Here is a 27,961-nt window from a genome sequence, read left to right on the forward strand (position 1 = left end):
CACGTCAAAGACGTATGCGCGGCACTCTCTATCCAAGACTCAGACTTGGGAAGCTACATATCCCCAATACGCAGAGTATGTCAAGCGCGGTCGCGGAACAAAATTCACACCGTTCAAGCTCAACCAGAAGAAGTAAGGGTAGTACAATGACATGTGCCCAATATTCCAAGAGCTTATAGCTTGGATTCTATGAAATTACGTACATGCGCGATGAAACCAATAGTAACTGGTCAAAGCAAGGTCAGTTACCTCACGTAGATTATGTGCTGTATACACACATTACTTCATGTCCCTTAACTATATGTACGAGTCAAGGGTGGGGTACTCGACTCTCTATGATATCATGTACATACGTTGCTTGTCTAATGAAGCGTTACGAAGAGCTTCTAGGCTGTTTGGGTTTGCACTATGTAAACGGAGCGAGACTGCAGGTGGTGAGAGATGTCTAGCTATTCATGCTCTACTAAGTGAGTGTCTACTCTGTTTCTAAATACATGTAACGAAGGGAATGCCCTTGAAAAGGTCGTGCCGATATCCTAATGATAAGCGTCCGCGTGATGCATAATTCATCGCTCGTCTCCGTTCGTAAACCCGCAATCTACATCCATGCGCATCTCTTAAGCCCACATAGCCTTGAACTTGGTGTCAAAATCCTCTTTGAGTGCCTTGAAAGCCTTCAAGACGTTCAGTAACCCAGCACCCTCTTCCCAAGCCGGCGCCTCCTGGTTGCCATCATCATCGGCATCCCAGTCACTAGCTTCCGACTCTGAGTCCTCCTCCGACGCTTCGTCGTCCCAAGAGTCCATCACCTTCTTCTTCAACTTCTTCTTGGTCTGGATCGGCAGATCCTGCTTCACCGGCCCTTTGTTATTAGACGCATTTGTAGCCGCGCTAGCCTCCGTTGCAGCATCGGTCGGCAACATCTTATCTTCCCTGTTCTCTTCCTCGTCATCGCCACCACCACGCACATCAATGAAGTCGAGATCAGACTCAGCTACGAGGCCCAAGAAGTTCGACAAACTCGTGGTGATGGTTGCTAATATCATACTGAGATCGTTCAACACAAACCAAATATCTCCACGGCGGATTTTATTGGCAGTGATGACAGCATTCACATCGCCGTGCATGAAGAAGTCATACAAGTACGCATTGAGCGGTAAATCCGAATCTTCTGGGTATAGACCAACATTTGGTACGACTGCTTCTTCGAGAAAAACGCCGGATCGGCTTGTAGAACAGAGGTCATGAATAGATTCGAAGTTGTCGTCGTATCCCGAGAGTGCGACGAATGCAGAGCGAGCCTTAATATCTCGATGTTGACCATCCCCTAGTCTCGAAGAGGAGTCGCCACCGACTGTGACTGCAGTCAAGGGAAGTGTATTGTCCGGCTCCTGGACGTGCTGATCGACAAATGTACGGACATAAGCCGCGAAAATGTCTAGCGTAGTTTTGTTGTGGCGGCGTAGGACATTTGCAGCCTGCTCAGGTAAGGGCGGCAGGAAAACAATCGATGGGCTCTTCTTGACCACTTCTTCTACGTACTCCTCGTCGGCTTGTCGACAATGGCGTCGCCCAAAGAGATGTGACATTGTCAGCATGAGCTCACGCAACACTAATTCCCTATTGGTATCGATCTTTGCACACAGCTCGTGGAAGTATCCATCCTTCAGCAGGGCATGGAATGCGAACGATGAATTCTCCGTGAAATAGAGATGGCTAACAACGCCCGCAAAGTTGAGAGGCACACCTTGACCATCAAGGAGGTGTTGCCTCCGGAGGTATTCGATGGAGAAACGTAGATGATGGAGCACCGTCAATTTTGCGTCTTCTCCGCCTAGGTAAAGTCGTGGTTGAGACAATAGCGCATTGACGCAGCGTACAGCGAAGCGCGAGTTTTCAGACGAATGCAAGAGCGTGAATAGTCGCAGGACCAGCGTAGTCGTGATAGGGAAGTGCCCGTTCAGATCGGGCAACCGGGAGCTGATCAGTTTGTGGATCTTGCTGAGCGACACGCCATGGAAGACAACGTTTCCGAGCATGTCAAAACCTCGACGGCCAGCACGGCCAGCAGCTTGTCGGAAGTTGAGTGCCGTCAAGAAGACTGAGTCACCCGAGAAGACTACGGTCTTACAAGGCATGTTGATACCCAACGCGAGCGTTCCAGTAGCAATGACAACCCGTAGATATCCCCTTCGGAAGAGCATCTCAACACAGTATCGATATTTGCGGTTCAGACCAGCGTGATGAACACCGATACCTCGCCGTAGGCCATCGATGAGCCATTCGTCACATCCGCGATAGCGCAGTTCTTTTACGTGGGCCTCGAGCTCTTCTTGCGAAAGCTTCTTGTTATCCGCAAAGTGAAAGCCATCAAGGGGCTTGTTCGGGTCAAATGAGGCGAATGCGCTAACTTCTACATTTGCTGCTTCCCTCATCTGGTCTTGTTTCGTCATGCCTTTGGATGCCTCACCGCGAAGACCTTGCTTCTCTCGCCGAGCAACTTCTTTCTTCCATTCTTCCCACTGCGCTAGCTTATCTTTCCACTTTGGGCTTGATTGCTTCCAGGAGACCTCAGCCTCCGTTAACTGCTTGAGCAGAGTTTGACACATCCTCTCGCAGATCGAGCGATCGTAATTGAAAATGATGCCTGGAAGTGCGTCTTGCAGTTGTAGATCGGCTAGTAAGGGTAGAATACTTGAGATATCATGAGTGATCTCCATCTCCATCTCGTCTACCTGCGAAGCATCATTAGTAACCTCAGCATTTTCATCCCGCTGGCTAAGAGAAAAATTGGCGATTGAGCTGCTAAGATATTTACGGACGATTTCAAATGGAGACGCATCGTCTGCCATCCATGCGGAAAGAATGTCCTTTAGAGCAGTCTGCCATTTTATGATGTCCGCCTTCTTGATAATAGTAGGCAGGACCGCGGAGGGATTCAGCGACTTATCTACGGGATACTCCTTGGTTTGGTGCTTCGACAAGCTCTGCCACAATGTAAGGCAATCGCGTGCCTCGAGCGTAAGATCTGACGGTAAGCCGCGTGTACGATTGATCAAGCTGGACACCGGGTGCAAGAAAGCAAAATCCGTATGTTCATCCAGTCCGAGTTGGGCAAATGAACGCTGGGTGGGTAGAGGTAGATAGCTGGCCGGATCCCGCTTAGCAGGTGGAGTGTACACGAATTTTCGTAGATCGGAGTATCGATGTGGGTGTTGAACCATTACAAGCTCTTGCCCAGCCGCCTTCTGAGTAGCGGCTAGCCAGTCGTTGAAAGCCTCGGCGTTGCCGATTGTCGCAGAAAGCGCAATAATAGGGCATGGAGCCATGAGCAGTAGCTGTTCCCAAACCAAGCCGTCCTCGGCTTGGCCAATACAGTGGACTTCATCGAAGATGATCCATTTGACACGCTCCGACCAGCCCTTGGCGTTGCTCGGTGCAAGCAGCATAATTTGCAATATATGAGGTACTGTTACTAGGATTTGACATCCGGTAGGGTTGTTAATCCGATAGTCGCGCGTATGAATGCCCCACACCGACTGGCTATATTTGTAGTTCTTTGAGAAGCGAGCTTGAATCTCAGCCGCAATCTGATTGACCAACGCTTTTGTAGGAGCGACATACACCAGCACGTCCTCATTGTTGGACTCGAGTACTTGCTTCATGGCGTAGAAAGAGATGAAAGTTTTACCGGCCGAGGTCGGAGCGATGACGAGTAAGCTGCGCCGTGCGTCAATTTCATCCAGAACTCGTCGTTGCCACGCATCAGGCTCGAAGGGTACACGAGAGTCGGGCGCAGAATCAATGGTCCGATCAAAGTACGGTCCGCAATGAAGCAGTTGGAATTCCTCTGGGGTTAGGGTCAAAGCAAGATCCGAGACCGAGGTTTCCTCCAAAGCAAACTTGAAAGGAAGCTTCCGATCACCTTGCTCCCGGGGCACTTGAAGTGCAGGCAGTTTCAGGCGATCCACAGTCGTTGTAAGGCAGATTGCAATCGTCTTGGTAACACTGGGAAGGCTGCAAAGAGTCCGGGCTGTGTCAAATATAAGAGCGGCGACGTATAGCCCCTTTTCCTTGGCCCCGTCTTTGCAGAAGCGTATCCACATCTCCAAAAGCACATTGAGCATGTAGACGCGCACTTCTGGTCCAAGAGTCTGACGCTTAGACTCGCTGTTAAGATTAGCCAAGTACTGTCGAGCCTTGTTGTATCTCGATGGCAGATCAATCTGCTTTTCCAGGCCGTCGCAGAACACACCCCAAGCTTGGTACAATTGTTTCGCGCTCTCTTCATCCTTCCTCTTCGAGCTTGCTTCGATGTCAGCCAGCATGGCTTGTTTCGAGGCGTTGATGTTCTTGGTGCCCTTTTTCTGTGCCTGCTTTGGCTTTCTATTCTCAAGACTTTGGCTTGGTGTCAGAGACTTCGGAGCAACCGATTTTGATTTATCCCCAAGAGTAATGGTCTCAGGATCGAGCACCTTACCAACAGCATTGGTAAGACTAGCAGCGTACGAAGTCATTTCAGCCATGAAGAACTGGTTGCGGCGTAGAGCTTTCTTTGCTATCTTCGGGTCCTTCTCGGTTACAACTCTCGTTTTCTGATTTAATGAACGCTGGTTGTGCCAGTGAGAAACTTCGCGAAAGATCGCGGCTGTAGTTTGCTCTGCTTTGCCACCAGATCGAGATACATCCAGCTGAATAGGAGCGAGGTGTTCGTCGAAAGTACTGTTGGTAAATGGAAGTACCGCGTAAGAAGAATCTTGATCATTCTGACCGTTGCTTGGAGCTGAATCTTTCGTGGCTCCTGAGCCTTGGCTTGATTGATCCGGCAGATCTCGACCAATCAAAGCCGCTGTCGCCTTTTGTAGTGTCTCGTAAAGCTCGCTGCCCTGTGATGTTGGGTGCTGCGCGCAGGAAGCGAACAGCCGTCCATCAATAAGATCCGCAACATCGCACTCAGGGTGTCCGGCGAAAGCGTCTGCCCATGCTGGGCTACCAACGAACTTGCGTGCTTCTCGACAGAAATCAAGGATGAAGTTTTTGACTTCCTCGGACACTGTTTGGTTCGCAATAGGTCGGTCCGACAGACGGAGGTCTGCGAGTAATGATGTGTGGTGCAGAAGAGCGGAAGAGAGCTCGTCCTGGCCCGACGATGCAAGTTTCGAGGCAACTAACACCGTAAGATACTCTCGCTCAGTGAGAAGTTGATCACATGACGCCCTGATTGTCTGCAAAAAGCCGCGCATGTGGGATAAATCTACAATGTCGGTGACTCTCTCGCACAACTTAAGGTCCTATACATGAGGTGGTCAGTTCCGCAACTCTCAACACTGAGCCTAGTTTCAACACCCTGAAAACCTTCAGCGTATTGTGGTTTTGCTTACCGTCGATGGTAATTCAAGATTCATTGACCGTGGATGCTCAAGTACTGTGGTCACCACCTTGGTGTCTTGCCATTCCAATCCATTGATCAGCGCGGCGCTGTAACCTCGCTGCATAAATCTATATATGAGTGTGCGGAATGATGCCTTATGCTGCTGTTGGCGTTCATGTAGGCTTCGGTCTTCACTTTGAAGAGCGTCTAGATCCTTCCGTGAGATCATCCGCTTTCGGATGTCCTTGAATGAGGCACCGTCATGGCAAAGCACAAAGTAGATGTCTGTCGTCTTCAGATACTCCGCGAAGGTGTCAGATATTGTCGAAGGGAAAACCCTGACCTCGATGTCGGGAATAGCATCTGGTAAATTGACTTTGAGATGGCGAATGATGGCTGCTCGTGCAAGTAGATACTTCTCGCTAAGTGCCGGTGACGCATCCTGGGGCACGCAAAGCTCTTGGTGTTCGTCGAAGAAGGCAAGGTGGAAGTTACAACACCGGGAGACGAGAGCCTGTAGAAATTTCTCAACTGCATACGAGGCGTGTAACAGCTGATATCCCGGATCGAAGTCGATGTGCGGGTCGCTGAAGCAGTGAAGAAGAAGTGATTCTCCGTGAACGAGGAAACGCTCGCTACCTGCGAAGTCGCCCACAAGGTCTACACGGCGACTGTAGAGTTTGGCATACCATTGGATGATCTGGTTCGATGTGTCCGTCTCTGATGGCTTATCGCTGGCCATGCTGGTTTCTCTATCAAGGGTGAGGGGCAGGCTATGAGGTCAGTGCTGAACCGTCAGCAAGAATCAGGGCGACGAGGAGCGTTTGCCCTTTTGGTCAAGTAGGAGTTGACAGATGCTGTCAGGTTGCAGCGGATAGCCGCCGATGGCGGATAGCTATGCCGTCGATTTGCAGGAACAACTGTTTCGTAGCTGTAGCCTTGTCGTCTTTTGTATTTTAACTCTTTCGGAAGCCCGTAGTTTGGGCGTTTTTTTGGTAGAAGAGGGGACGGCGTGTCAAGTATGAACGCACGTCAGCTGAGGTGTTTGGTTGCTATGTTGAGGCGGAGTGGAGCATACCTAGGTATGGAGTGCGCGCTAGTACAGTAAGCGAGGGCGAGAGCAGCAGCGCCCCACCATGATTGGAACGGTCGCCAAGGCCGAGAATGGGACATTCAACAGCGATGGTCTCGCTAAAGAGTTGCTGAATAGACGTCCATTGCGGCATTTCAAGTAGCTGCCCTTGCAATGTGAAGATTCAGAAGTAGGAATTAGCAGTAAGAGCTTGGTTGAGATGCCATTATTGAAGCTATCACAGTGCGCTATGTTGCACATTCCTCGGTAGAGGATGCAACGGTTTGGAGGATACGAAGAGCCGTTTATTGACACCGAGCATCTGCATAAAAGCTTGTAGGCGCCTGAGCGCAAAGAATCCGAAAAAAGAGAGGCCACAAAAGTGCGCCACAAATCGCCATATCGACGCCTCGTAGATTGTATACCATAGATGCCCTCAGACCATCGACACCAATTCAACATGCTCAAACGAAAATAATGCGCCATATTGTAGAAGCATTGGAGGGCGACCTGGAAGGCCCGATCCGCCGGGTGGGAGTGGGAAGCGACTCGACACAAATGCAGCGTCCAGCAGAATCGAATGTTGAGGGAAGGGAATGTTGATGATACAGTCGAATAGAAGAAGCAAGGTGCTATGCGGAGAAGAGCGAGAGTTTCGATTCTGTGCAAGCAAGGTCAGTGAAGGCGATCTTCCGCGGAGGTTATACTGACTGAAATGCCCGACACTACCCCAGAATTTAGATCTCAAGCGGCGCAAGGGAGTCAAGCTTAGCGTGGTAGTCAGCACACGCCAACAGCTAATGTGATACAACCTACCGAGATAGGGCGATTCCAACCAGCCGGGCTTGGTGGTGGTTGAGGGGGAGGAGATGGTGGGTCGTCCCTCGAGCTGTCTAGAGGTGACTGGGAGCTTGCGGTGTCATGATGCTTCTGTGTATGTACAAAGTCGGAATTATTCGCCATCGCAACGATAGTAACGGCCATGTTGATCGTTCAGAATGTTCGTTTGGTTGGCGTGGTATATGGTGTAGAGAGCGTAGTAGTAATTTCTTCAGGACTTGAAACAATGGTCTGGATGAGGTATTGCTATGGGGGGGAGGTAGAAGGATGCTCTGGAGAACGAGACACCAATGTAGTCGTTGGGCCTTAAATAGTCTTGTTCGGGGTTTTGGTAGGTGGCTGGCAGCGAAGTAGATCTAGCTGGCAGGCTTAGTTGTTTGGACAAGAAACAATCACAGTTGCAACGGCCCGTACGGGAAGGCGGCTGGCATCAAGGAAGGCTAGATTAGAAGAAGCAGGACTGGAATGAGATACTGGACCCGTTGGAAGGGAGTACGAGCGGTAGATGAAGCCCTTCCCCGGGCGGTAGGCCCGAGATTGGTTTTGAGATGGGCATTTCCAGCAGCGGTAATCAAACGTGGCGACGGATACTACAGATCGGATAGGGACATTCACGCAATGTGTAACCAAAGGAGACAGGGATGAGAAATGATACAGATGCACGATTCGCTGGGGAAGAGCAGCCGCAGCCGGATAAGCAATGTTAGGAGACGCCAGGTCGACTCGTCTTTGCTCGAAGAAGGTTTGGAAATGGCGGTCTGCCAGGCCAGCACTAGTTGAAGTCGACGCGCGGAAAAGCACCTCTCAACCACAGGTCTGGGTAGTGCAGTCGACGACGAAGGAGGCATACGCGCGTTGATTGGCTGTCGAACCCACACTGACATCTCTATGAGTTCATGTGGTTGGTGAGAGGATGAGCATTGATGTTTGTCTGCTGGCCAAGGGAAGCAAGCCGCTAGACTGCAATGGTTATGGCTTTGGCTGGAGTCGCCAAAAGAGGTCGAAATGAAAGATGCAGTGTATGCGCACAAGAGACGGGTCATCGGTGTGATGAAAGATGGAGGAGAGTAAAGGCCGCGGGTGCGAGAGCGAACTGTCACTCCTTGCACATTCGACAAAACTGGCGCCACGGTTTAAGCGTTCTAGTTAGTGGTCATGAAGCCATCCGAGGGGTCTATAAGGCAGTAGATAAGAAATGAGGTAGCGTGGCTGGCTATGTTCACAGTCGTGACAACGTTGGCTCTGTTTCACTTCTGTGACCTTAGGGGACGGACGGTGAAGATGGGAGGAGTCGCGCTCGGACTGGGGGCGCGCCAAGACCGACGGCCAAGCCAACATCACCCATCGCAACGTCTATTGAGCAGTCATCCCAAAGGAACTTTTGCGCCCGCACACCTTCGCCATCCACCCGCACCACTGCTACGGTACCTCTTGTGTCACAAAAGAGAACCATTCGGGATCCCAATCTAGTAGACTTCTCCGCAGGATTTCGTCGGCCAATCTCTCATGCACGCACCCGACATGTGCTTCACTTGATCGTAGGGCTGGCAGTCACATCCTCCAGCTCTGAATCACCCGCCTGGTGACACCCTCTCGGCCCTTCCATCGGCTCTCGTGCCTCCCCGCTTCATTTGACGCTGTGCGTTCGCGACTCCAACAGTCCCACCGCTACCAATACTCCTCGCGCTACGCTCCGCCAGCATGTCTTCAGTATGGAATCCCGATAATGTGCGCGACGTCGCCGAGTCTGTGGGCGTCGCCTCACTCGCCGATAACGTGGTTGATGAGCTTGCCCGCGACGTCGATTTCCGCTTGGCCCAGGTTCTAGAAGAGGCGCTGAAGTTCATGCGACACGGCAAGCGGACAACATTGAGCACACAAGATATATCAAATGCCCTAAAGGTTCTCAATGTGGAGCCTCTATACGGATACGAGTCTACCCGGCCGCTGCGCTTTGGGGAGGCCTCACTAGGACCTGGCCAACCGCTATACTATGTCGAAGACGAAGAGGTTGACTTCGAGAAGCTCATTAATGCGCCGCTGCCCAAGGTGCCACGAGAGATCACATTCACAGGTAGGCAATCTCAACACCCGTTCTAATTTGCTCTGCGCCTCATCTCTAACATCCCTCAGCGCACTGGCTTGCCGTCGAGGGAGTCCAGCCCTCAATACCACAGAATCCAACCACAAACTCTGCCGATCTCTTGCCCAAAGGACCGAACGCAAATCCACATCTCGCCGCTGCCAACGGACTGGACAACGTGAACGTGAAGCCGCTCGTGAAACACGTCCTCTCTAAAGAATCGCAGGAGCTATTCAACAAGCTGTCGGGCGCACTCACCGACGAGACCAACATCGAATGGCAGAATGCAGCACTTGCAGCTATACGGACAGAGCCGGGCATTCATCAGCTGATAACCTATCTACTCAGCTTCATAGCCGAGAAGGTAACACACAACATGAAAAACTTGTTCGTACTGGATCAGATGATGAAAGCTACCGAAGCTCTCCTGGATAATCGGGCCATCTATCTAGATCCCTACGTTGCGTACATGGTGCCGCCGGTTTTGACGTGTTGCACGGGTAAAAGCTTAGGCCCAATAGCACAACAAGCACCCTCCAATGCCTCCTCAGAGACTCTGAATGGGAACGGCGTCAACGGCTATGGTCCAAGCTCTTTCGATCATTTCAAACTGCGGGACGATGCAGCGTCTATACTCAGCCGTATATGTCAGAAACACTCAACGTCAAACCAAGGGCTGAAGTCGCGAATCGCGCGAACATGCCTCAAGCAGTTCATGGACGTCGGCAAAACAGCCGGAACCCACTATGGCGCCTTGCGCGCCTTGCTCTCGATCACTGGTCTGGAAGGGCTGAAGATGCTTATTTTGCCAAACTTGAAGATGTACAACGACGATTTCCTGACAGCCAAGTTGGCGGATGAGAGTACGAGGCGAGATGCTGAGAAGGTGGTGGAGGTGTTTGCAGGTGCTTTCAAGACGCTCAATGACTCTAGGCAGCCGCAGACTACGCATGGGGTAGCCAGCCCAGAATCGCACAGGGAGCAACTCGTAGAAAAGATAGGCGACGTCTTAGCTGATCTGCTTATTTCGAGGAAGTGGACTAGGGCTGCGCAGTTCATATTGCAAGCAGACGTCAGTATATGATCTGAAGGCGAATAGCTAAATGATGTGCATCACAATTTTTGGCTGTACCGGCGTTGGTTGGAGGACCCGTGGAATGATACCATTTATGTAGTCAACAATGTCCGGCTGTTCGGATCGAATAGCTATAATAATGTCTTTAGTTCTCTCTTACTGGCATGTATGTGACGTCGTCCGCGCCAAGGCACTACTTGCGCATCATTGTGTCCACCTCACCAACTTCCTCAACGGAACGCTCGGTATACCCAATTTCGACAGCAGCCTGTAGCCATGTGGATTATTAACTGGCAAGTTTTAAGAGACTGCACAAATGACAAGCGCTAACAAGTAGGCCAGGTGTATGTTCTCGTCCTCACGCCACGCACAACTCCCGCGCTTCGCAATGTGTATCATGCTAATGCCTACCCAAAGTCTACGAGGTTTTGGCCTCTCTAGGCCTCGCCAACAAGCACGCAAAGCTTCTCGTACGCTAACTCGCCATACCAGACTCGGAAATGGGGGCAGCAGTGGGCTGACAAGCTGTAGTTCCTCGGTCTCGATAATGCCGGCAAGACCACACTCCTCCACATGCTGAAGAAGTATGTAGGCATTATACATGCGCGACAACCTTCCGGCTGATGCATATGCTAACACTATACTCTCTTGAAGCGACCGTGTGGCTGTCTTACAACCTAGTACGTCCACCTCCGTCCAACTTTCCAGAACTCCGCTCACACATTCCTTCTAGCACTCCACCCAAGTACGCCTCTTCCTTCCCGCCTCATACCGTTGCGACACCCTCTAACCTCACCTCAGCCTCCGAGGAACTCTCAATAGGCAACGTAAAATTCACCACCTTCGATCTCGGCGGACACGCCCAAGCGCGACGCCTCTGGCGCGACTACTTCCCCGAGGTCTCGGGCATCGTCTTCCTCGTCGACGCGAAGGACCATGAACGATTCAACGAGAGCAAAGCGGAACTCGATGCGTTGCTGGGCATGGAGGAGCTAAGCAAGACGCCGTTTGTGGTCCTGGGCAACAAGATTGACCACCCGGATGCGGTGAGCGAGGATCAGTTGAGGAGTGTACTGGGTCTCTATCAGACGACGGGCAAGGGCAAGGTTCCGCTTGAGGGCATCAGGCCGATTGAGGTTTTCATGTGCAGTGTGGTTATGCGACAGGGTGAGTACAATGACTACTGTGTCAACAACGGTGTGGGAATGCTGACATGCGACAGGATACGGTGAGGGCATCAGGTGGCTCAGCCAGTACGTCTAGGCGACTTCAACGACCCGTACGCGAACGACAAGTCAAATGATACTGTACTGCGGCACAACAGGATGGTATATTGGGTGGTTCTATACGGGTTCCACGACCCTAGTGGAGCAGACGAGCCATGGCAGCAATGTCACGATACACATAGCGGTGGATCGATTTTCTAGGTGTTTATAGGAGTAAGTCAAAACTACCTTAATAGATATCTACATTCCCTCAAGCTTTGCACTCTTCCCTAAGCTAGTCCGCGTTTCGAGTAGGCAAAAGCAAATGTGATATCTTCATCTCCACTCATTCTGCCGCCTACAGTCCAGCTACCTATTGCATATTGGAAACTTTTCGTTGCAGCAAGGAGGATACAAGAAGGTTACTCTGCCCTCTTTCACCTCTCATTCCACCTTGAATCCCTTCTCGCTAGCAACTGGCAAAAGCAACGGCTCGTCACCACCATCGTCGTCCGTCCACTTCGCCACTCTTTCAACTACTTTATCTACCGCTCCGTCCATCATGCCCAGACCATGGTCTAACCAGCTCAAGCTTCTATGGAGCATACTCGTCTCGCTGCTGCTGTCGGTCCTACCTTGTCTGTTTCCATCTCCAGTTAGAGGCGCCGTGCCAGCTTCCAGGGCCTCCATGTCCGCCGTATCCAACCATGTATAGCTCGACGATGCTGAACCATGGTCTTGCAAAGATGGCGCGGGCGATTCAGCACCCGATGTATTGTTATTGTTGTTGCTGTTGAAGAACGCTGCTCGTTCGTTCAGCCACTCGCTGGAGCTGCGCGGGTTCAGGACCGGTTCGGGTGCATGTACGCGCGGGGAAAGGTGGTCATTTGGAGGATGCAGGAAGGGGTTTGGTGGGCTTGCGACTGTCGAGATTCCCGGCGACTGGGTGATTTGCGCATTGGTTGGACTTGGCGATGGCCCAATGCTAAACCGCAGGCCCGCTGACGGAGAGGAAGAAGTGCGTCTATGCTCTGTGTACGTCTCGTTTCTCCCTCGACTTCGTTGCTCGTCCTGCGTCCGCTGATGGCGGTGGTTGTAAATCCGGTGTTGAGGACGCTGCGTCAATTCGACTGCTGGCTCGCCAGTATACCTAGTATCCAGTGGCAAGTTGTGTTGCAAATAGTGAAATGGCGATTTCGTTGCAGACGAGACTGCCCTATCAAGAGTTGAGCCCATCGGCGTGTCCAAGACGGAGGGTTGAGGCACGTACTTGCTCGGTTTATCAGTCGGCCTCCTCTCCTTTCCTTTCTGCTTCTTCTTCTGCTTCTTCTCTCCGCGTATATCCCTTCGCTGCCAACAACTCCACGTCCCCGGTGGAAAGTTGATAAGCCACACGAGGATCGTCCACGCTGAAGCTAGTACTACGACGGCGAGGACCCCAACGAATAGCACTTTTAGTCCTGAGGGAAGATAGGTGAGTTCATAGTTCGTCATGCCTTGTACCGCACGGTAGAGCCGTCCTGATTTAGCGTGATGGAGGTGATTCGGCTGTTGTTGTAATGTATCCTGTTGATATTGTGTGGAGTACGCGGCTGGTGGAACGATGGCCGATGGGCGAGGGTAGTTTGATTGTCGCGTTGATTTTGAGTGCACTGAAGCCTTCCCAAGTGTTGCCGTTGCTGCTGTAGTTATCGTTGTCGGGAAAGGCTCGCATTCGGGTGGTGGGGGCTGTGGTGAGGGTGGATGGGCCAATTGATGGTGAAGTGGCTGTGAATGCCAGCGTAAATTTTGGGCACGCAGCGCGCCCGGTATTATCCCATGGATGTAAGGTATCTTCTCTTCGAGAGTGGTTGATGGCCAGTCAAACGACGCTACTGACTGAAGAGTTGCGCTCGGCGCATCCTCCAAAATGGTCAACGTAATCATCCTTGTCTCTGTTTGAGTTCTCGTTCTCGCACCTAGGCTACTTGTGCCTTCCCGAGCTGTAGTCTGAGTAGGAAGAGCTGTGTGTGTTAGAGTGACGTCCTGGTAGTCTGGGTAAATTGCTGCGGGAGCCATGATAGTCGATGATGGTTCTATAGTCGAATCGCGCGATAGACTGTTGCTCGTAATGCAACGACCTTCAGGGTTAGCTATGAAAAAGAAAAGCTAAATGTACAAGGTCTGGCTTGTAAATGCAGCAGTGGTACGCTGTTTTGGAGTATGGAGATGCAGACCTGCTCGCAAAAGTAAACCAGGTATTGCGGTTATAAAGTAGCAGAAATTTATATGTCGAGACTTTGGAAGGGCTCGAAAAAAGCTATGAGCATAGCGGTGCGGTGTAATTGTCTCAATAGGCAAACATGCGTGAAGTCGGTACGAGACATATCAATGAGACAGCCTGATGATGCATTGACGCATCTTCATTTAAGGAGGGGAGAACGTGATGTATAATATGACTCAACTCAAAGATCGGTAACTTCACATGTTCAAATTGGAAGGTAGGTAATACGTATGACGATTTGGTATGTGTCTATTAACTTATATGCTGTGAAAAAGCAGGCCATGCTGCTGGCATATGACGAACGCCGCCCAATGAGTGTCCAATCAGTCTATATGTAGTGTTGCTTCAGCGCAACCTAATCGGTACTCAATTTCCAACTTTTCTAAAAGAAACGCTAAATAAGGTGACGTTATTTAACAACGTACATATTAAAATGAGATCTAAAGCGTGATGCATGCAGACTAAATCTGCGACGGGATACTGTGGCCCACGCGAGATCAGTGTCGTAGTTCAGAACAAGGTGACCTCAGTTCAGTTGCTACAACTGCTGGCTTGGCAAATACATCGTTGATTATGGCGTAATAATGTTGCTGATACAATCCGAGCATGTGTCGAAGCTCAATAGATCTCGCTCAGCGTCGGTTGAAGTTGAGGTACCTCGCAGCAATGAACAAGATGAACAAGTTGCTACCGATGAACGCAGCGAAGATACCGAAATCCCTCCACCTGTTGGCGAAATCATAACCAAGCGGCCCGTAGAATTCATCGCCGACCTTGACTGCGCAGTAACTGCACATATCCGTGGCATTGTTGAGAAGATAACCCGGTGCACCGTTCGAGAAGAAGTCGCTCATGTAAGACCCGCATTCCTTGCCTTGAGGGGCGCGGAACTGGTTAAATTCGGAGGCCTTGCAGGTGACGTCTAAGCCGTGAAGTTCGGTAACGAGCATACCCCCGATAAGGCGAGTAAAGGGGTTCAGCTCATACAGCCACACGCGCCAGAACTTGGGGATCTGGGGTTTGGGAATCGTGACACCGCAGAACAAGGCGAATATGATGATGATGAAGGGGTTGAGGTAAGCGGCGATAAACGGCGTTGGAGTCAGCGCCGCAATTGCCTGGGCCAAAGTAACGGAGAAAATCTCGGTAACGAGAACCATCAAGAACTGGTAGCCGGCTCGAGAGCTGGTCGAGTTTAATCCGGGAATGTAGTACAACGGGATGAAGAAGCACACGGCGCATAGGATGCTATAAGGCATCTCAGCAATGACCATGGAGAGGGCGAAGGGAAATGTTTTGTAGGCCTTGGACATCTGCTCGCGGAAAGAAATCATACGGGCGACGGCGTATTTCGGCTCGACCTGGGCGAGAATGAGAGCTGGGAGAACAGTGACCTGGAAAATGATGAAAACACGGTATTGCAGGGACGATCGGGAATCATCGAGCTGTAGGTACATAAGACCTGTGAGTAAAGCGATGATGACGTGGTTGAAAAGACGAGTGAATCCCTACACAATGTTAGTACAGTGCCTTATAAAACGGCCTGGACAGCCTCGATGGTTTTACAGTTCTCGAGAGAGAATCGGAAAGTACCTAGCGACGTCCAAGCGGGTGTATGGGTATGTAAACTTACGTAGTTGGGAGTTCTCCAGAAAGATAGGTTCTGTCTCTTCACAACCTGCTTGATCTGGAATGACAGCGGGGTGGCGAATTCTTTCTGTTCGACCAGCTCAGACGATCCAACCTCAGCGGCACGGTCTCGCTTTACATGAACAATGTGGTCCTTGACTTCTGCGAACTCCTCAGAGTCAGCCCAGACATCGGCCCAGTCGCGGTCACCAATACGGGCAGCGGAGCCAGCACCAACAGCATCAAGCATCCATTCCGCAGGATTGGCATGGGAGGGGCAGTCAGCGCCGTGACGGTGGAAGTAGTCGAGCAGAACGTGGGCGTCTTTGCCAATGTCGCCAAAGTAGACGCACTGGCCACCTCGCTGGAGGAGCAACAGACGGTCAAAGTTTTCGAACAGAGCCGAGTTCGGCTGATGGATCGTACACAGGATAGCTTGTCCCGCAGCAGCCAGTTTGCGAAGGAAGCGGACGATGTTGAAAGCACTCTGCGAGTCGAGACCTGACGTGGGCTCATCCAGAAAGAGGAGTAATTCAGGCTTAGCAGCCAGCTCGACACCGATGGTTACACGCTTCCGCTGTTCGACCGCCAGTCCACTTTCAGGATCGCCGATGATAGCGTCTGCAATATCCTCCATCTCTAAGAGAGCAATAACCTCCTCGACGTATGCGTATTTGTCCGCCTGGGACGTCTCGTATGGTTGTCTAAGATCGGCAGAGAAGCGAAGCGCTTCACGGACAGTTGTTGCTGGTTCGTGAACGTCGAGCTGTTCGGCGTAGGCGGTTCCTCGCTGGAAGGCAATACCAGGCGCCTTTCCATCAACAAGCCTGTCGCCGGTGATGACGCCGATATTCTTGCGATTAGCTAGCACATCGAGCAGGGTCGTCTTTCCAGCGCCTGATGCGCCCATTAAAGCAGTCAGCTGGCCTGGCTTCACATAGCCGTAGATGTTGTTCAAAAGTCGTAGTTGTCCACTAGGGACTGGTACGTCATAGCAAAGATCTTCCCAGGTGAGGACCGCCTTGGAAGTAATGTTCAACTCAGAGCTGTCGTTAGCGCCTTCTTCTTTGCGGTTGCGCCTGTCGCGCTTCTCTTGCAACTTGGCGTTAAGCTCCTTGAGTTCCTTGTCCTCCTTGACGAAAAAGGTGACAGTACGACCACCAGCACCCCACTTGACGAACTCTCCCAGGAAGGCGTTTGCGAGTAGAAAAACGACGATAAGGATAACCATGATACCGAAGTGGAGCCACAAATCGCCGGCATCCCAAGAGAACGAGGCCTTGATGTATTCCTTGCCAGATACCATTGTTGAACCTGCTCGGCTACCGGGAAGCGTGCAAACTTGAGCGTTGAAATCGGTGTAACCAGGACCAGACGGGACTAGCGATCTGCCTTCGCAAGACATGTCCAGTCGTTTGAACTCGTTCATCATAAGCGCTGAGAATCCGAGGCCAAGAGCGTTGATATAGAAAATCCACCGCAACCAGACTTGCTCGGACTCCCACTGAATTAGATATCCAGAGGTCAACACGAAAAGCGTGATAATGGTAGCAGCAAGACGGATAGCAACGTCAAAGTCTGGACAAAGACAGCCCACTGTTCGGAAGAACAAAGTCATCGCTAGATAACCGATGGTAATGACGAGGACGAATGTGAAGAAGGCGCCTGCGTCCCGAACGAGGTTGGTCATGAAGTACACAATGATGGAGAAGACGAAAATCTGGACCGTTGCGAACAAGAGATCGACACCTATTTGGGCGATCCAGAGGGCCGAGGGTCGATGGAATGTGAAGGCGCGATGCTTGTTGATGATGGGCCGACCCAACATAGTCGATGCCAACTCGGAGAAAGCCTGAAAAGCGTTGAAGAGCAGCGCAATGAAGAGAACACCACCTCTGGTGAAGGCACCAGCGGTTGTATCAGGGAGATCGAGCCAAACGGTACCAACGATGATAGCGATGGAGATGGAGGTAATCCAAGAGACAGTCAGGCCAAATTTATCTTGCCATTTAAGCAAGAATTGACGCTTGGCCAGAGCCCAGACCTGTAGATAGAATGGAATTGAGTAGACAGACTTCTGAGGTGCGTGGCGCTTGCTTTCCTTGACCGCCAGCTGGAAGTCATCGTACACGTGCTTCTCTTCATCCATACGAGCGTGATACGCTTCCATTTCCTGCGCGAGCCTTGAAGAGACTTCGGACTTGTTGAAAGCCTCGGCGAGCGCATCCGGGGTGGAAGGGACGTCCTTTTCGCTCATTCCGGGCTTGTACTCGCGCTCGAAGGGGTCTGTACATCCGGTAAGGTAGTCTGGGGTGGTTTGACGGGGCTTCTCCATGAAGCCAAGACCTTCGAAGTATGCGCGTGCTGTATCAGCCGGTCCATAGTACACCTGACGTCCGTTGTCGATGACAAGGACTTTGTCGAAACACTTGTAGATGTTCTCAGATGCCTGGTAGAGGGAAACAAACGTCGTGGTCTTGTAGATGTTGGTAAGCACTCTGAGGGAGCGGGCGTAGTCAACGGCAGTCGATGCGTCGAGTCCTCGAGTGGAATTATCCCACGACATGAGGGATGCACCAGTAATCATGGTTTCAGCAATCGAAACTCGCTTTCGTTCGCCTCCAGAAATACCCTAAAATCGAAATGTATGATTAGTACGTTTCTTTGACGCTCTGCACAGGGTCAACGTACCCGGACAAACGGATTGCCGACAATGGTGTCTCTTGTGTGCTCGATGTTGAACATCTTCAGCATGAGACTAATGACTTTCTGCTTGAAGTCTTGTCTTGATAGACCAGCAGGTCGCTTGCCAGGTACCTTTGTCTCAAGCGCAAAGTCCAGTGTTTGGCCGACTGTGAGAGTGGGGTGGTGGTTTTCGTCTTCCTCACAATACACAGCCTCACCTCGATATCTCTTCTCGAAGAAGGCCGAATCGAAGGGGCCGTAAAGGACCTTTCCGTCGACCTTGGTGTATCCATATCGCTGGTTGCTTATGACTTTTAGGAAGGTAGTGCATCCGCTCCCTGGACGGCCCAAAACCAAGACCATCTCACCGGGTTGGGCGACGCCCCTGAAGTTTTTTAGGATATCAAACTCTCTCCCCTTCTTGCCGAGTCCAAGCAGGCTGCCGGCGGTCTCGAAAACATTGAAGAAGGAAACGAAAGCGTCAGGGAAAGTCTAAGCGAGCGTTAGTTGTCTCGGCTCTTGCGTGCATGTGCACCTGATGCTGACGCTGACGGCTTACCTTGACGAAGTTCTTGACTCCTCCGATGCCTCGAATCAAGTTAGTGTTGGTCGTGCAGGCAGTTCGCTTAGTACCTACCGCTCACGGTGAGATCCTCCCAAACCACGCCAATGCGCTTGGACTTGATACCCGCCGCCTCCTCCTCGTCGCGATCACCCCGCAATGTCTTCTCGAGGTCGAATGGTTCATCGGATGAGGCCAAAGATCCGTCCATGCCGCCCTTTTCAACATCGTTGCCGACGGCATGGTCCTTGCGGCTTTGCTTACTCTGGACGCGGCTCAGTCTGCGCGAGTGGCTCGTCCGGGACAGCTCCTTGTTGAGCTCTGCGAACTCGGCCTCTGCGCGCTGAACGTCGACACCTCCCTTGACATTGACGAAGCCCGTGTCATGGTTCAGGTCGGTTGAGTTGCGGGCGGTGCCGCTGTTGTCAATTGAGGCGGTCCTGACGCTGGCGTTGTCGGGTTGGGCGTGGGGGCGGTCTGCATGGATAGGCTCGTAGGTTGGGGACTTTTGGTTGTCCATGGCGCTGGGGGCTTGGTGGTGCAGGGCGCACCTGGTTACAAGCAATTAAAAGACCTGGTTGCGGGGTAAGACAAGATGTCTCACTCGCAGCAGGCGCGAAAGAAGCGAAAAACAAGGAGCGTATTATGTGGCGTAGGAGAGAAGGGCGCCCCCAGGCGGGTAATAAATAAAATATGATAAATCAACAGATGCTGCCGACGAGAGGCAGCCTAGTCTGCTTCGGAGATAACGACTCTAAGCTGACGCACCGGCAGCTTGGCAGATCGCAAGCAACTGTTTCTTCAGACCCGTCGGAGTGGGACCCATGGGTGAATAGCATCACTGCGGACTGTTTCGCACGGAGTCTCGCTATACCAAAAGGGCGTCGTCGACCCATCCCATATGAGAGGGTACATGACTACATCCGTGCTCATGACGATATTCTTTACTTCCTTCCTTCCTACCTACTACACCATGCCATGGATCGTATAGGGCAGAGCCGATAGGGATGGCTCGGCGTGCTACGGGCCCGCTGCCCCCCGATGGAACCGATTGTACCAGGCTAGCGTGGGAGAATTCAGGTAATCTGACATTGGCGTATGAAAACGCCTCATTGAAAACGCCTCAACAAGGCACTGTAGCTAGCGGTTCTATAATCCGATCTACGACACAGTGTAGATCTGATTACCGGCACCTGTTCTTAGCCTTCTAGCGTCTGGGTCCCACTAATATGTCAACCATGCGGACGAACAGACTACCTCTGAGTCATGTTGACTCCGCCGTGCCTCGAGGGATGCAAGGCCTGCTCTCTAATTAGACAAGCCGAAGTAGACCCAGCACCTCACTCGACGCCCGTTCGCTCTTCGGCGTTGGGACCTCCGTCTCCACCGACTCTTTTGGTGCGCGCTATGGAGCTTGAAATTTACCCCCTATGCTCCTCCTATCCTATGCTCCTTCTAACGGCCGTATGCCAAACGCGGAGTTGAGACGACGACACCACTCATTCCTACTCATTCCCACTCGAGACACTAGCTTCCACTCAACGAATTCCCTTGCATGAGAATGGCCGCCTCCCAATCCCGTCCCGTCCCGCTGCTGACAATTGGACTCGGACTCAGACTCACTCATAGTAGAGTCAAACATAGACAATATCCGTCTTATATTAGTTTCCACCCTTGCCATAGATTTCGCGGATAGCTTGGCAACCTCAAACTCCTTGTTCTTTTAGGGCCGATTTGCCAACTACTAACGCCAATGGACTTAGTTGAACCTCTTTTCAAGGGTCTAGCCCTAGACCCCGCTCCCCGACAGCATAACGTTGTGATCCGGCTTGAAGAAACGTCACACATGAAGCCCAAACTAGTCTTGCATCCCAAGGACATGATCACCGACTACTCTTGCATCAATATTACCAATCAACACCAACGACGGGCGTAAACTCGACAGCTGTCATCGTCCCAATACAAAACGACTGACATCTTGGCACCTGGACAAGGCAGATTGTCTCTCCACAGTGAAGTAATCGTACCACCTCGAACGTCCTCTCCGGCACGCTGGCGCGAGTTGCCGTCTCAGCTTGCATAGCGCTTTTTTTTGCATGGCTCAAAAATGGCAAGGATGATACCCGCGACGCGAAGTCATGTGCGCGCGCGATGGATGCCTAAATGCAGTCAGAATACGCTGGGTAGGTGTCGAAAGTCGCGCATAAGGCAGACTCATTATGAGCCAACTCAATCAAGTCACCGCAAGCATCAAATTCTATCATAGCAATATTTTCGTTTACGCTTCGGTTTCTTTGCTTGCTGTGTCTTGAGAATCGCTTATATATAGGTCGCAATCAGTCTCCCTCAACCTCGTCCATCATCCACTCGAGCTGCATCATTGGAAACTGCAAAAACTTCATCTACCAACTTTACGCGATATCTCCACAGGCAATAGCAGCCAACATGTCCTTCCCTCCAATCCGCTTTGCGCCTTTCCAGGTCACAAACGCGCCGTCGCCTGGCGGGGACACGCAGCATCCGTTCTTTCAGCCGCAAACTTCAACTTCATCGAGCTCAAATACGTCCACCTCGACTCCAACCAGTCCCCAAAATGGGAAATAAAGGCCCTTCGATCATGGAATTGCAAGGATACAACGCGTTTAGACAGGACGGAGTGTTGTAGTGGGACTAGGAATATGCTATCGCGGGAGGTTAGGCACTGGTCAGCATGGGCGATGCCACCACCTCGTGATACCGACGATAATCTCCAGTCAAGATCCGGGGAACAAGTGAGATGCATCCATGGGCAAGGAGTCACGACCGGGGTGTGATCTACACATTTAAACATTCATTTAGCGTACGGTGGGCGTTTGATGTCTTGTTAATCATTAAGGTTTTTCTTTCTACTTAGTTTGTAATAAAATATATTATCTATACATACAATACATGCTGAAACCCCCCAAAAAAACGTTGTCAATGGCCTGCAAGTCGGCCAAGATAGGCTCGCGCTTTCCTTCAAATACTGCTGCCATGCATAACAACCCTAACGGGCCGTACTACTAGGTACATGCCCATCACTTACCGTCCCAAAACACATATTCAAAATAGTGTGTTCTTTGCATCGGTTCTACGTGGTTGTTCTGCCTTGTCGTCCACTTTAGGTTCACCGGTCAACCCTAGTCTACCTGCACCACAGGTCTCGTCTCCAACAGCTCGGTGAGAATAGGTGTTCAAAATAGCAATACGACGGTGAACGATGAAAAGAACGCGAGTGCTTCCAGAGACACATGGTGGAGGCTGTGTATGGTGTACAGACAGCACACTATCCATTATGTTGCTTGGAAAGGTGGATTCGACAACAGGTCTCTCCCCTTCAATTATAGGGTCTATCTATAAATGCTAGCTAGAGAGACCGCACGGCTTCGCTACACGAAGAAAGGGTCTATATAATCGAGGTCTGGTGTTCTTCTACGGCAAAAGCTCCACATCCGTATAGAAGTTGAGTGAGCCTTGCACTCGGGTCCACAGCGTAAACGAATCGCAAAGCTACAAAGAGACTTATATGTGCGAGTACGTTGCTTGGCGTGTCTTCCCAGAGTCGTTTGTAGAGTGCAGATGTCTGCATACACAGCCTCCATGTCTAACTTGTGAGTGGTACTAGATGGTGCAGGGCTGGGCCGTCGACGGATGCATCTCCGTAGCTCTTGTGGGGACGATCTCCCTTTTACGTTGCGGGCTGAGATCACAACACTAATGGTCGGGCAGACTCCGGGCATCGGTGTCGAAGCTAGGCTCTCGTACGTGTAGGACTGATCATTCGATTTGGACATGGGAGGCTTGTGGCGGTACAGACGCTGCGGTGATATCCCAGAACGTTTTGTGTCTAATAGTACACAATATAAATAGCTGTGGTGAACGATGGGGAACGCCCCTATCAAGGTGCACTGCTTGGTGAAGAGCACACAATCAGGGGAAAGGAACATTCGTAGATCAGAACCTAAAACGAGGCTGACATCGTGACACTACATGCCAAAGCCATAGTCTTCACCAGTGAACGCGCACATGAATCTTATAAGCAGCACGAATTCTGCAGCGAGCAATGCTGGCGAATGCGAGCGCAACGTGGACCACAATTGGACGATACATGATTCATCGGTTAGGGCTCGCTATCGCTTTGCGAGTCGCCGAGAAATACGGCCTGCCAAGAAGCATGTTGGCGTTGAGTGGACGGATTGCTGCATTACCAGGTTTTGACCACGCCTCCTTTACGCCCTCCCGCCTGCTTAGAAACCTATACACGGAGCACATGCTGGTCTTTTACAAGATGGCCATCACGTGTGCAGTAAGATTACTGATTAGTATTCCCAAAACCAGCTAATACGGTACACGGTGTCTTCGAGCATGTGATAGAATTTGCATGTGAGTATCATGTGCTTTGTCGCAACGCCTAACCTGCTACCACCAGTCGGCGCTCCATCATCCTCTACCGCCCTCATCTCAACTTCGCCGAAGCCATAGCCGGATTTCTCGCCACCGCCAACAGCGTACAGACTCGACCCCTCGCCATGTTGATATTGTAGCGAGGTTTGGCAACCCCTAAAGACGTCGTCGCATCCCAATCCCCACGCCAAACGCCGATTGCGCACCCGCGGAGCACGCTTCCTCTTCGAGCCGCTGGCCCCGACGCTCGTTGTATACTCGAACGGATACAACGGAGATAGTGGTATCAAGACGATTGACTACCACGCGCTGCTAAAAGGAACCCTCCACGGTTTGCTATTCGAGTCGACAAACAGTGCGGGATCGTCGCTTCGCTCGCCGTCACTCCCCGCCCTCTCAGAAATCATGCAGCAAGAACAACACCACCAACGTCCCCCACCGCCTGCCTACGCCCAACACGAGCCCGAGTCCTTCCACCTTCCTTCCGTACCTACACATCTCCCCAATGCTCAGCACAATAATGGACGCCTACCAGGCATAAAGTCGTTGGACCTTCCAGAGACGACGGCCCGTCATACCCCGCGCAACTCGATAGAACACAGTCCCAGGAATCAATTTGATGGGTCGCAATGGGGTGTGCTTCCGAGTCTGAATAGTGCGACGTTTCCCAGGGTGCCTGATGGGCTGCCTCGTGAAGACATAGGAAGTCCTATGGACACAGCGAGTGTGCGGAGTCTGCAGGATGATACTGTGGGGAGGAGGGAAACGAGTGTTAACATAGACGATCCGGACGTCAGACTGGCGGCCGAGGCATTGAGTGGATTGGGGAATCCTGGTACGAATCCCCATAACAGCCGTGGAAGCAGGGCGCTTGCGTCGTCATCAAGACCCCATAACTAACACGCGGCAGACTTTGTACGCTCTCCAACTGCACGATCGCTTACTCTCTCCGCCCGCGAACCCACAGCTGACCCCGAACCCCTCCTCTCGCTCATTACATCGAACCATCCATGGCTCGGCGGCGCCGTCAATGGCTCCATCTCAGCCTACAATACCACGAAAGGCTACACACCGCGTTTCGTTCAGTACGGTGCTGAACTCATCGAGCGCAATATCGGATCGCCCATGGTCAATACAGTGTCATCAGTAGGCAGGAGGACAGGTATGGAGGAGAACCTGCGGCGATACCTTGGAGAGGTACACAGACGGCCTAGCGACCTTGAAGCTGGAGACGGGGAGGCTTCAAGAAGCAAGAGGCAGAGAATAGCAAGTCCAGCAGATGATGCCATGGACATCGATGATGCACATGCAGCGTCACGGACAAGAGGCGGCTCGCAATCCTCGTCCCAGTCGTTGTATGCTGAGTCGCTACCTGCATACGATGACCAGCGCTCGCCAAACTACGAGGAGTCGTTAACTGCAGCAGACTCGAAAAGCAGCCGAAAAGCAGAGCGATCACAGACCCCGCAGGATAGACGAGTGAACTGGTCTACACAACTCATAATGACAACATCCGGTCTCGGCGTCGCGCTGTCCGACACTTCTCTCCGCTCACTCAAGCTTTGCCTCGGCCTGTTGCGTTCCGCGACCACGCACATCGATTCTGTAATGCGCGCTCTGAAAGTCGTTCTGGAAGAATATGAGGCCGCGTTAAGAAGCCGTCGGCAGTCAGACGGACAGGCGTCTGTTGATGAGAACGGGATGGAGAGAATGGAGGGCACAATGGCCCAAATGGGGCTCGTAGACGCAGAGAAGGACGATCAAGTACGCCGAATAGCAGATCGCATCAAATCCCTCTCATCCGATATATGGACCACGCTCCAGTCCGTCGTACAATCTGTCAGCCGGTACACAGGAGGTACGCTGCCGGCAAACGCATCGCAAGTAGTGCGAACGCAATTACTATCTGTGCCGCAACGGTGGCAGGTCGCTGGTAGGAATGCCGGGCAGGACAACCAAGGAGAAGAAGTCCGCGGGGCGAACAGAATGTTGGCATTCGCCAAAGAAGGGCTGGACATGATGGGTCAAATTACAACTGTGGTTGACGGCACGGTTCAGAGCGCCGAAAGCTGGCTTGCTAGGATTGGACGGAGAACGCCTGGCAGCCAAACGGGCGAGGGTCAGGAACAGACGGCAAATGGGCGTGGGACTTACAGAGAGAAGACCCCACTAGCATTGGAGAATGGCCATGCGATAAACGAGAAGCGATGAGAAAACCGAAAATGGCCAGTAGGTCAGGTAAAATCCTTACACCGTGCGACACAGCGTCAATATTCAAGGCGCAAGTGGGTACACGGAGCGGTTCGGAGTTGACGAGACAGGAAACAAGTAGAACCGCAACATACCCAGTATTTTTTTCTCTCCTACATCTGTTCGTTTGTTCCAGTAAGGCGTTTGTTGGATACGGCCTGAAAATGCAATCTAGCGCAGCGAGGGAACGGCGATTATCCTCAATCATATCTCACCAAACGGCACTTCAACTGCAAGTCAAAATGGAAAAATTGAATTCAAGAGAGCATATGTACTATCACCGCCCATATATATCCCATTTCCCATTCCCTTGTCCCGATCCCGATATGCCTTGCTTCATCACAGTGTTTACAGCACTAGGTCAAGGCGGCAACAGATTCGCCGACTCCCCCAAGCCTTCCTACAAACAATTCTCATGGTATAATAAAAAAAAATGGCTAACCAACAGGAAATAAACAATAACAGCAAATAAAAATAAAGAAAAGTCCAGGGTGGCTAGACAGTAAACATTTCCATCCATGCATAGTCAAGACCGTGCAGGTGCAAAACTCAATATATTCCTTAGTAGATTCATGTCACTCTTCTCACACGCAAGGAGAAAACTATCGATACCCGGGATCCTCTCGAGATCATCTTGTGTGCGTGGTGGGTTCTTGATGATCAGGTCGAGAGTGTGGTCTGTCACAATGGGCGGTGCATTGACTGGTCTTGCTACCAGCTTCCGTGCAACGCGCTTGCTCAAGGCCACGAGCTTATTTCGGAAGATTCTTAATTCCAGGGGAAGAGGCTCTGTAGTGGGTTGTATGGGTGAGGTTCCGTGCGTTGGAGCGCTGCCTACTCTGCCTACCGTTGCAGTGGATGGGCCGCGAGGATCAAACTGTTGTAATTCGGGTGCTGGGCTTTCGGCACGCTTGCGCTTCCGCTGGAAGCTTGTCTGTTGAGATTGGCTGCCAAAGTTCAACGACGGTAATGAATCTTGAGAGCCATAGGGAGTTGCGCTGTGGTTCGAGTTGTTACTCTCCGTATCGAGTTTTGTCTCGGCCATTGTGAAGGATAAGCCTGTGTGCAGTTGCTGAGAGGGTTGTCCGCGCGCCTGGGCGCGTCGAGGTATGGATGGCGTTTGTACCGCAGGTTGTATTGGTGACTCGTTACAGGCGTTAGATGACGGATTATCAGGAGCTTTTGCTTGCAGATTGGGGTTGTGCACTGCCACAAAGAGCGATATAACCTCAAGCCAGGAATCGCCGTACTTCTCTTGCTGAATCTTTCCAATCCCCTTGATTAGAAGCAGGCTATTGGTGTCGAGTGGACGCTTGCGCGCGAGCGCCTTTAGTATAGAGTTTGATGCGATCTGGTACGCCGGCTTTGAGATCTTCTCGGCCAAGGTCGCTCGACGTAGAACCAATGCATCGTATAATGTTTGCGATGTGCTACAAAGGTCTCCCTCGGGCACTTTAGGCTCCACTTCTTGTGTTTGCTGAGGCTTGGGTTTGCTTCCAGCTGATATGCTGTCAGTCATTCCAACCTTAAAGAACATGGCTGATGTGGTCATTGGAGCATCAACTGGGGACAACGCTAACTGAATGGGAACGATCCCGGAAAGTTTATAAGACAGGTATTTCTCTGCGTGTATTGGGAGTGGCGGAGTGGGGTGCATTCGAAGCCGCTTGAAATTCATGCAATGATACAGCATATAGCCAGCGTAAGCGTCTCCTGCAGCATATTTGATCTGTTCTTGGGACAATGGCTTGCTCCAGTTGCTCGTTCGCACGTCGCCTTTCCATAAAGGGTAGCCAAGTTGGTCTTCGACTTGTTGTGCCAGGCTGACCAACTTGGTCGACACGAGGTCTGGTCTGTGTGCGCCAAACTTTACGAGCCGATAGAGGTGACTTAATTCAAATGCGCCCTTCGGATTAAGGCGAAAATATTTCGATAGCCGACTAAAGTCTGCGTGCAAGACACTCACGCCGAGTTTAGTGATAGTCGGGCTTTCGATGAGCTGCCGTAGCGATGGTGCAATGATTTCGTCGGTTGTCTTTCCAGCATGCAAGCCGATATGGAACAGTGCGATCTTGTCTTCAGTAGCGACTTGTATCAGTCCAATCTTGTTCTGAAGATCGGCCTTGGTATAATCATTCCAAGGCCATTCCATATCAAAGCCGACGATAGATTCATCAAGGAATTGACGTGCAATGATCTCCGACTGAGCCTTGGTCCGGCTATACAAAATCTGGACCTCTTTATTACCAGGCCCACGGTAGAGCGTATGGCTCCACCATTGTTTTGGTGGTGGCCGCTGTGACTCGAACCTTGGTTGCTGGTTGTTCCCGCGAGGCTGTAGGCAATATGCAAGTGGCCAGCGGACCCTTTCCCCGCTTTTCACTCTTGTTGTACCGGGTGAAGCTGCATCGTCGAGAGCAGCACTAACAATAATTTCAGATTCAGTCATATGTTAAATGCTAGCCAAAAACCAAAAGCGCACAAGTGATCGATAGCGACAGTGT

At 51.5% G+C, this 27,961-nt stretch overlaps 9 protein-coding genes across 9 annotated transcripts; 2 read left to right on the top strand and 7 right to left on the bottom strand.

The window, feature by feature from the left end:
* Positions 1-398: 398 nt before the first annotated feature.
* Positions 399-6,413, bottom strand: K460DRAFT_414622 (DEAD/DEAH box helicase-like protein). The gene is made up of 2 exons (XM_040937687.1): positions 5,382-6,413; positions 399-5,291 (listed from the first exon to the last, which is right to left on the bottom strand). The coding sequence occupies exons 1-2, from the start codon at positions 6,111-6,113 to the stop codon at positions 618-620; spliced, it is 5,406 nt and encodes a 1,801-aa protein (XP_040790548.1). The 5' UTR covers positions 6,114-6,413; the 3' UTR covers positions 399-617.
* A 767-nt stretch (positions 6,414-7,180) lies between these two features.
* K460DRAFT_403297 (uncharacterized protein) lies at positions 7,181-7,427 on the bottom strand (the record flags this gene model as incomplete). Its single annotated transcript, XM_040936615.1, has 2 exons — positions 7,181-7,210; positions 7,260-7,427. The coding sequence occupies 2 exons, from the start codon at positions 7,425-7,427 to the stop codon at positions 7,181-7,183; spliced, it is 198 nt and encodes a 65-aa protein (XP_040790549.1).
* A 233-nt stretch (positions 7,428-7,660) lies between these two features.
* K460DRAFT_66640 (uncharacterized protein) lies at positions 7,661-8,497 on the bottom strand. The gene has a single exon (XM_040938606.1). It carries the CDS (start codon positions 8,324-8,326, stop codon positions 7,895-7,897), a length of 432 nt encoding a protein of 143 aa, XP_040790550.1. The 5' UTR covers positions 8,327-8,497; the 3' UTR covers positions 7,661-7,894.
* Positions 8,498-8,656: 159 nt separating this feature from the next.
* Positions 8,657-11,704, top strand: K460DRAFT_384227 (Arf-domain-containing protein; the record flags this gene model as incomplete). The annotated part of the gene is made up of 7 exons (XM_040935488.1): positions 8,657-9,357; positions 9,417-10,442; positions 10,859-10,911; positions 10,973-11,025; positions 11,096-11,121; positions 11,243-11,608; positions 11,664-11,704. The coding sequence occupies exons 1-7, from the start codon at positions 8,985-8,987 to the stop codon at positions 11,702-11,704; spliced, it is 1,938 nt and encodes a 645-aa protein (XP_040790551.1). The 5' UTR covers positions 8,657-8,984.
* A 59-nt stretch (positions 11,705-11,763) lies between these two features.
* K460DRAFT_66704 (uncharacterized protein) lies at positions 11,764-13,774 on the bottom strand. Its single transcript, XM_040938607.1, has one exon. The coding sequence runs from the start codon at positions 13,702-13,704 to the stop codon at positions 12,091-12,093; it is 1,614 nt and encodes a 537-aa protein (XP_040790552.1). The 5' UTR covers positions 13,705-13,774; the 3' UTR covers positions 11,764-12,090.
* A 347-nt stretch (positions 13,775-14,121) lies between these two features.
* Positions 14,122-19,326, bottom strand: K460DRAFT_333563 (ABC transporter CDR4). The gene is made up of 5 exons (XM_040930884.1): positions 18,861-19,326; positions 18,783-18,811; positions 18,230-18,715; positions 15,543-18,170; positions 14,122-15,417 (listed from the first exon to the last, which is right to left on the bottom strand). Exons 1-5 carry the CDS (start codon positions 19,303-19,305, stop codon positions 14,542-14,544), a joined length of 4,464 nt encoding a protein of 1,487 aa, XP_040790553.1. The 5' UTR covers positions 19,306-19,326; the 3' UTR covers positions 14,122-14,541.
* A 2,736-nt stretch (positions 19,327-22,062) lies between these two features.
* On the bottom strand, positions 22,063-22,804 carry K460DRAFT_66760 (uncharacterized protein). Its single transcript, XM_040938608.1, has one exon. It carries the CDS (start codon positions 22,748-22,750, stop codon positions 22,193-22,195), a length of 558 nt encoding a protein of 185 aa, XP_040790554.1. The 5' UTR covers positions 22,751-22,804; the 3' UTR covers positions 22,063-22,192.
* Positions 22,805-23,379: 575 nt separating this feature from the next.
* Positions 23,380-25,701, top strand: K460DRAFT_66763 (clock-controlled protein 8). Its single transcript, XM_040938609.1, has 2 exons — positions 23,380-24,042; positions 24,118-25,701. The coding sequence occupies exons 1-2, from the start codon at positions 23,613-23,615 to the stop codon at positions 25,416-25,418; spliced, it is 1,731 nt and encodes a 576-aa protein (XP_040790555.1). The 5' UTR covers positions 23,380-23,612; the 3' UTR covers positions 25,419-25,701.
* A 32-nt stretch (positions 25,702-25,733) lies between these two features.
* On the bottom strand, positions 25,734-27,959 carry K460DRAFT_364003 (uncharacterized protein). The gene has a single exon (XM_040932928.1). It carries the CDS (start codon positions 27,904-27,906, stop codon positions 25,984-25,986), a length of 1,923 nt encoding a protein of 640 aa, XP_040790556.1. The 5' UTR covers positions 27,907-27,959; the 3' UTR covers positions 25,734-25,983.
* Positions 27,960-27,961: the final 2 nt, after the last annotated feature.

This window comes from Cucurbitaria berberidis, assembly GCF_010015615.1.
Source record: "Cucurbitaria berberidis CBS 394.84 unplaced genomic scaffold K460scaffold_2, whole genome shotgun sequence".
Taxonomy (NCBI): Eukaryota; Fungi; Ascomycota; class Dothideomycetes; order Pleosporales; family Cucurbitariaceae; genus Cucurbitaria; species Cucurbitaria berberidis.

Coding starts and splice junctions, on each gene's coding strand:
- K460DRAFT_414622 (XM_040937687.1), bottom strand. CDS start 6,113: ATGGCCAGCGATAAGCCATCAGAGACGGACACATCGAACCAGATCATC. Junction 5,292..5,381: donor ATCTTGAATTACCATCGACG/GTAAGCAAAACC, acceptor CCTCATGTATAG/GACCTTAAGTTGTGCGAGAG.
- K460DRAFT_66640 (XM_040938606.1), bottom strand. CDS start 8,326: ATGACCCGTCTCTTGTGCGCATACACTGCATCTTTCATTTCGACCTCT.
- K460DRAFT_66704 (XM_040938607.1), bottom strand. CDS start 13,704: ATGGCTCCCGCAGCAATTTACCCAGACTACCAGGACGTCACTCTAACA.
- K460DRAFT_333563 (XM_040930884.1), bottom strand. CDS start 19,305: ATGGACAACCAAAAGTCCCCAACCTACGAGCCTATCCATGCAGACCGC. Junction 18,812..18,860: donor GGAGGATCTCACCGTGAGCG/GTAGGTACTAAG, acceptor ACTTGATTCGAG/GCATCGGAGGAGTCAAGAAC. Junction 18,716..18,782: donor GAGTCAAGAACTTCGTCAAG/GTAAGCCGTCAG, acceptor ACGCTCGCTTAG/ACTTTCCCTGACGCTTTCGT.
- K460DRAFT_66760 (XM_040938608.1), bottom strand. CDS start 22,750: ATGTTCCTTTCCCCTGATTGTGTGCTCTTCACCAAGCAGTGCACCTTG.
- K460DRAFT_66763 (XM_040938609.1), top strand. CDS start 23,613: ATGCAGCAAGAACAACACCACCAACGTCCCCCACCGCCTGCCTACGCC. Junction 24,043..24,117: donor GAGTGGATTGGGGAATCCTG/GTACGAATCCCC, acceptor AACACGCGGCAG/ACTTTGTACGCTCTCCAACT.
- K460DRAFT_364003 (XM_040932928.1), bottom strand. CDS start 27,906: ATGACTGAATCTGAAATTATTGTTAGTGCTGCTCTCGACGATGCAGCT.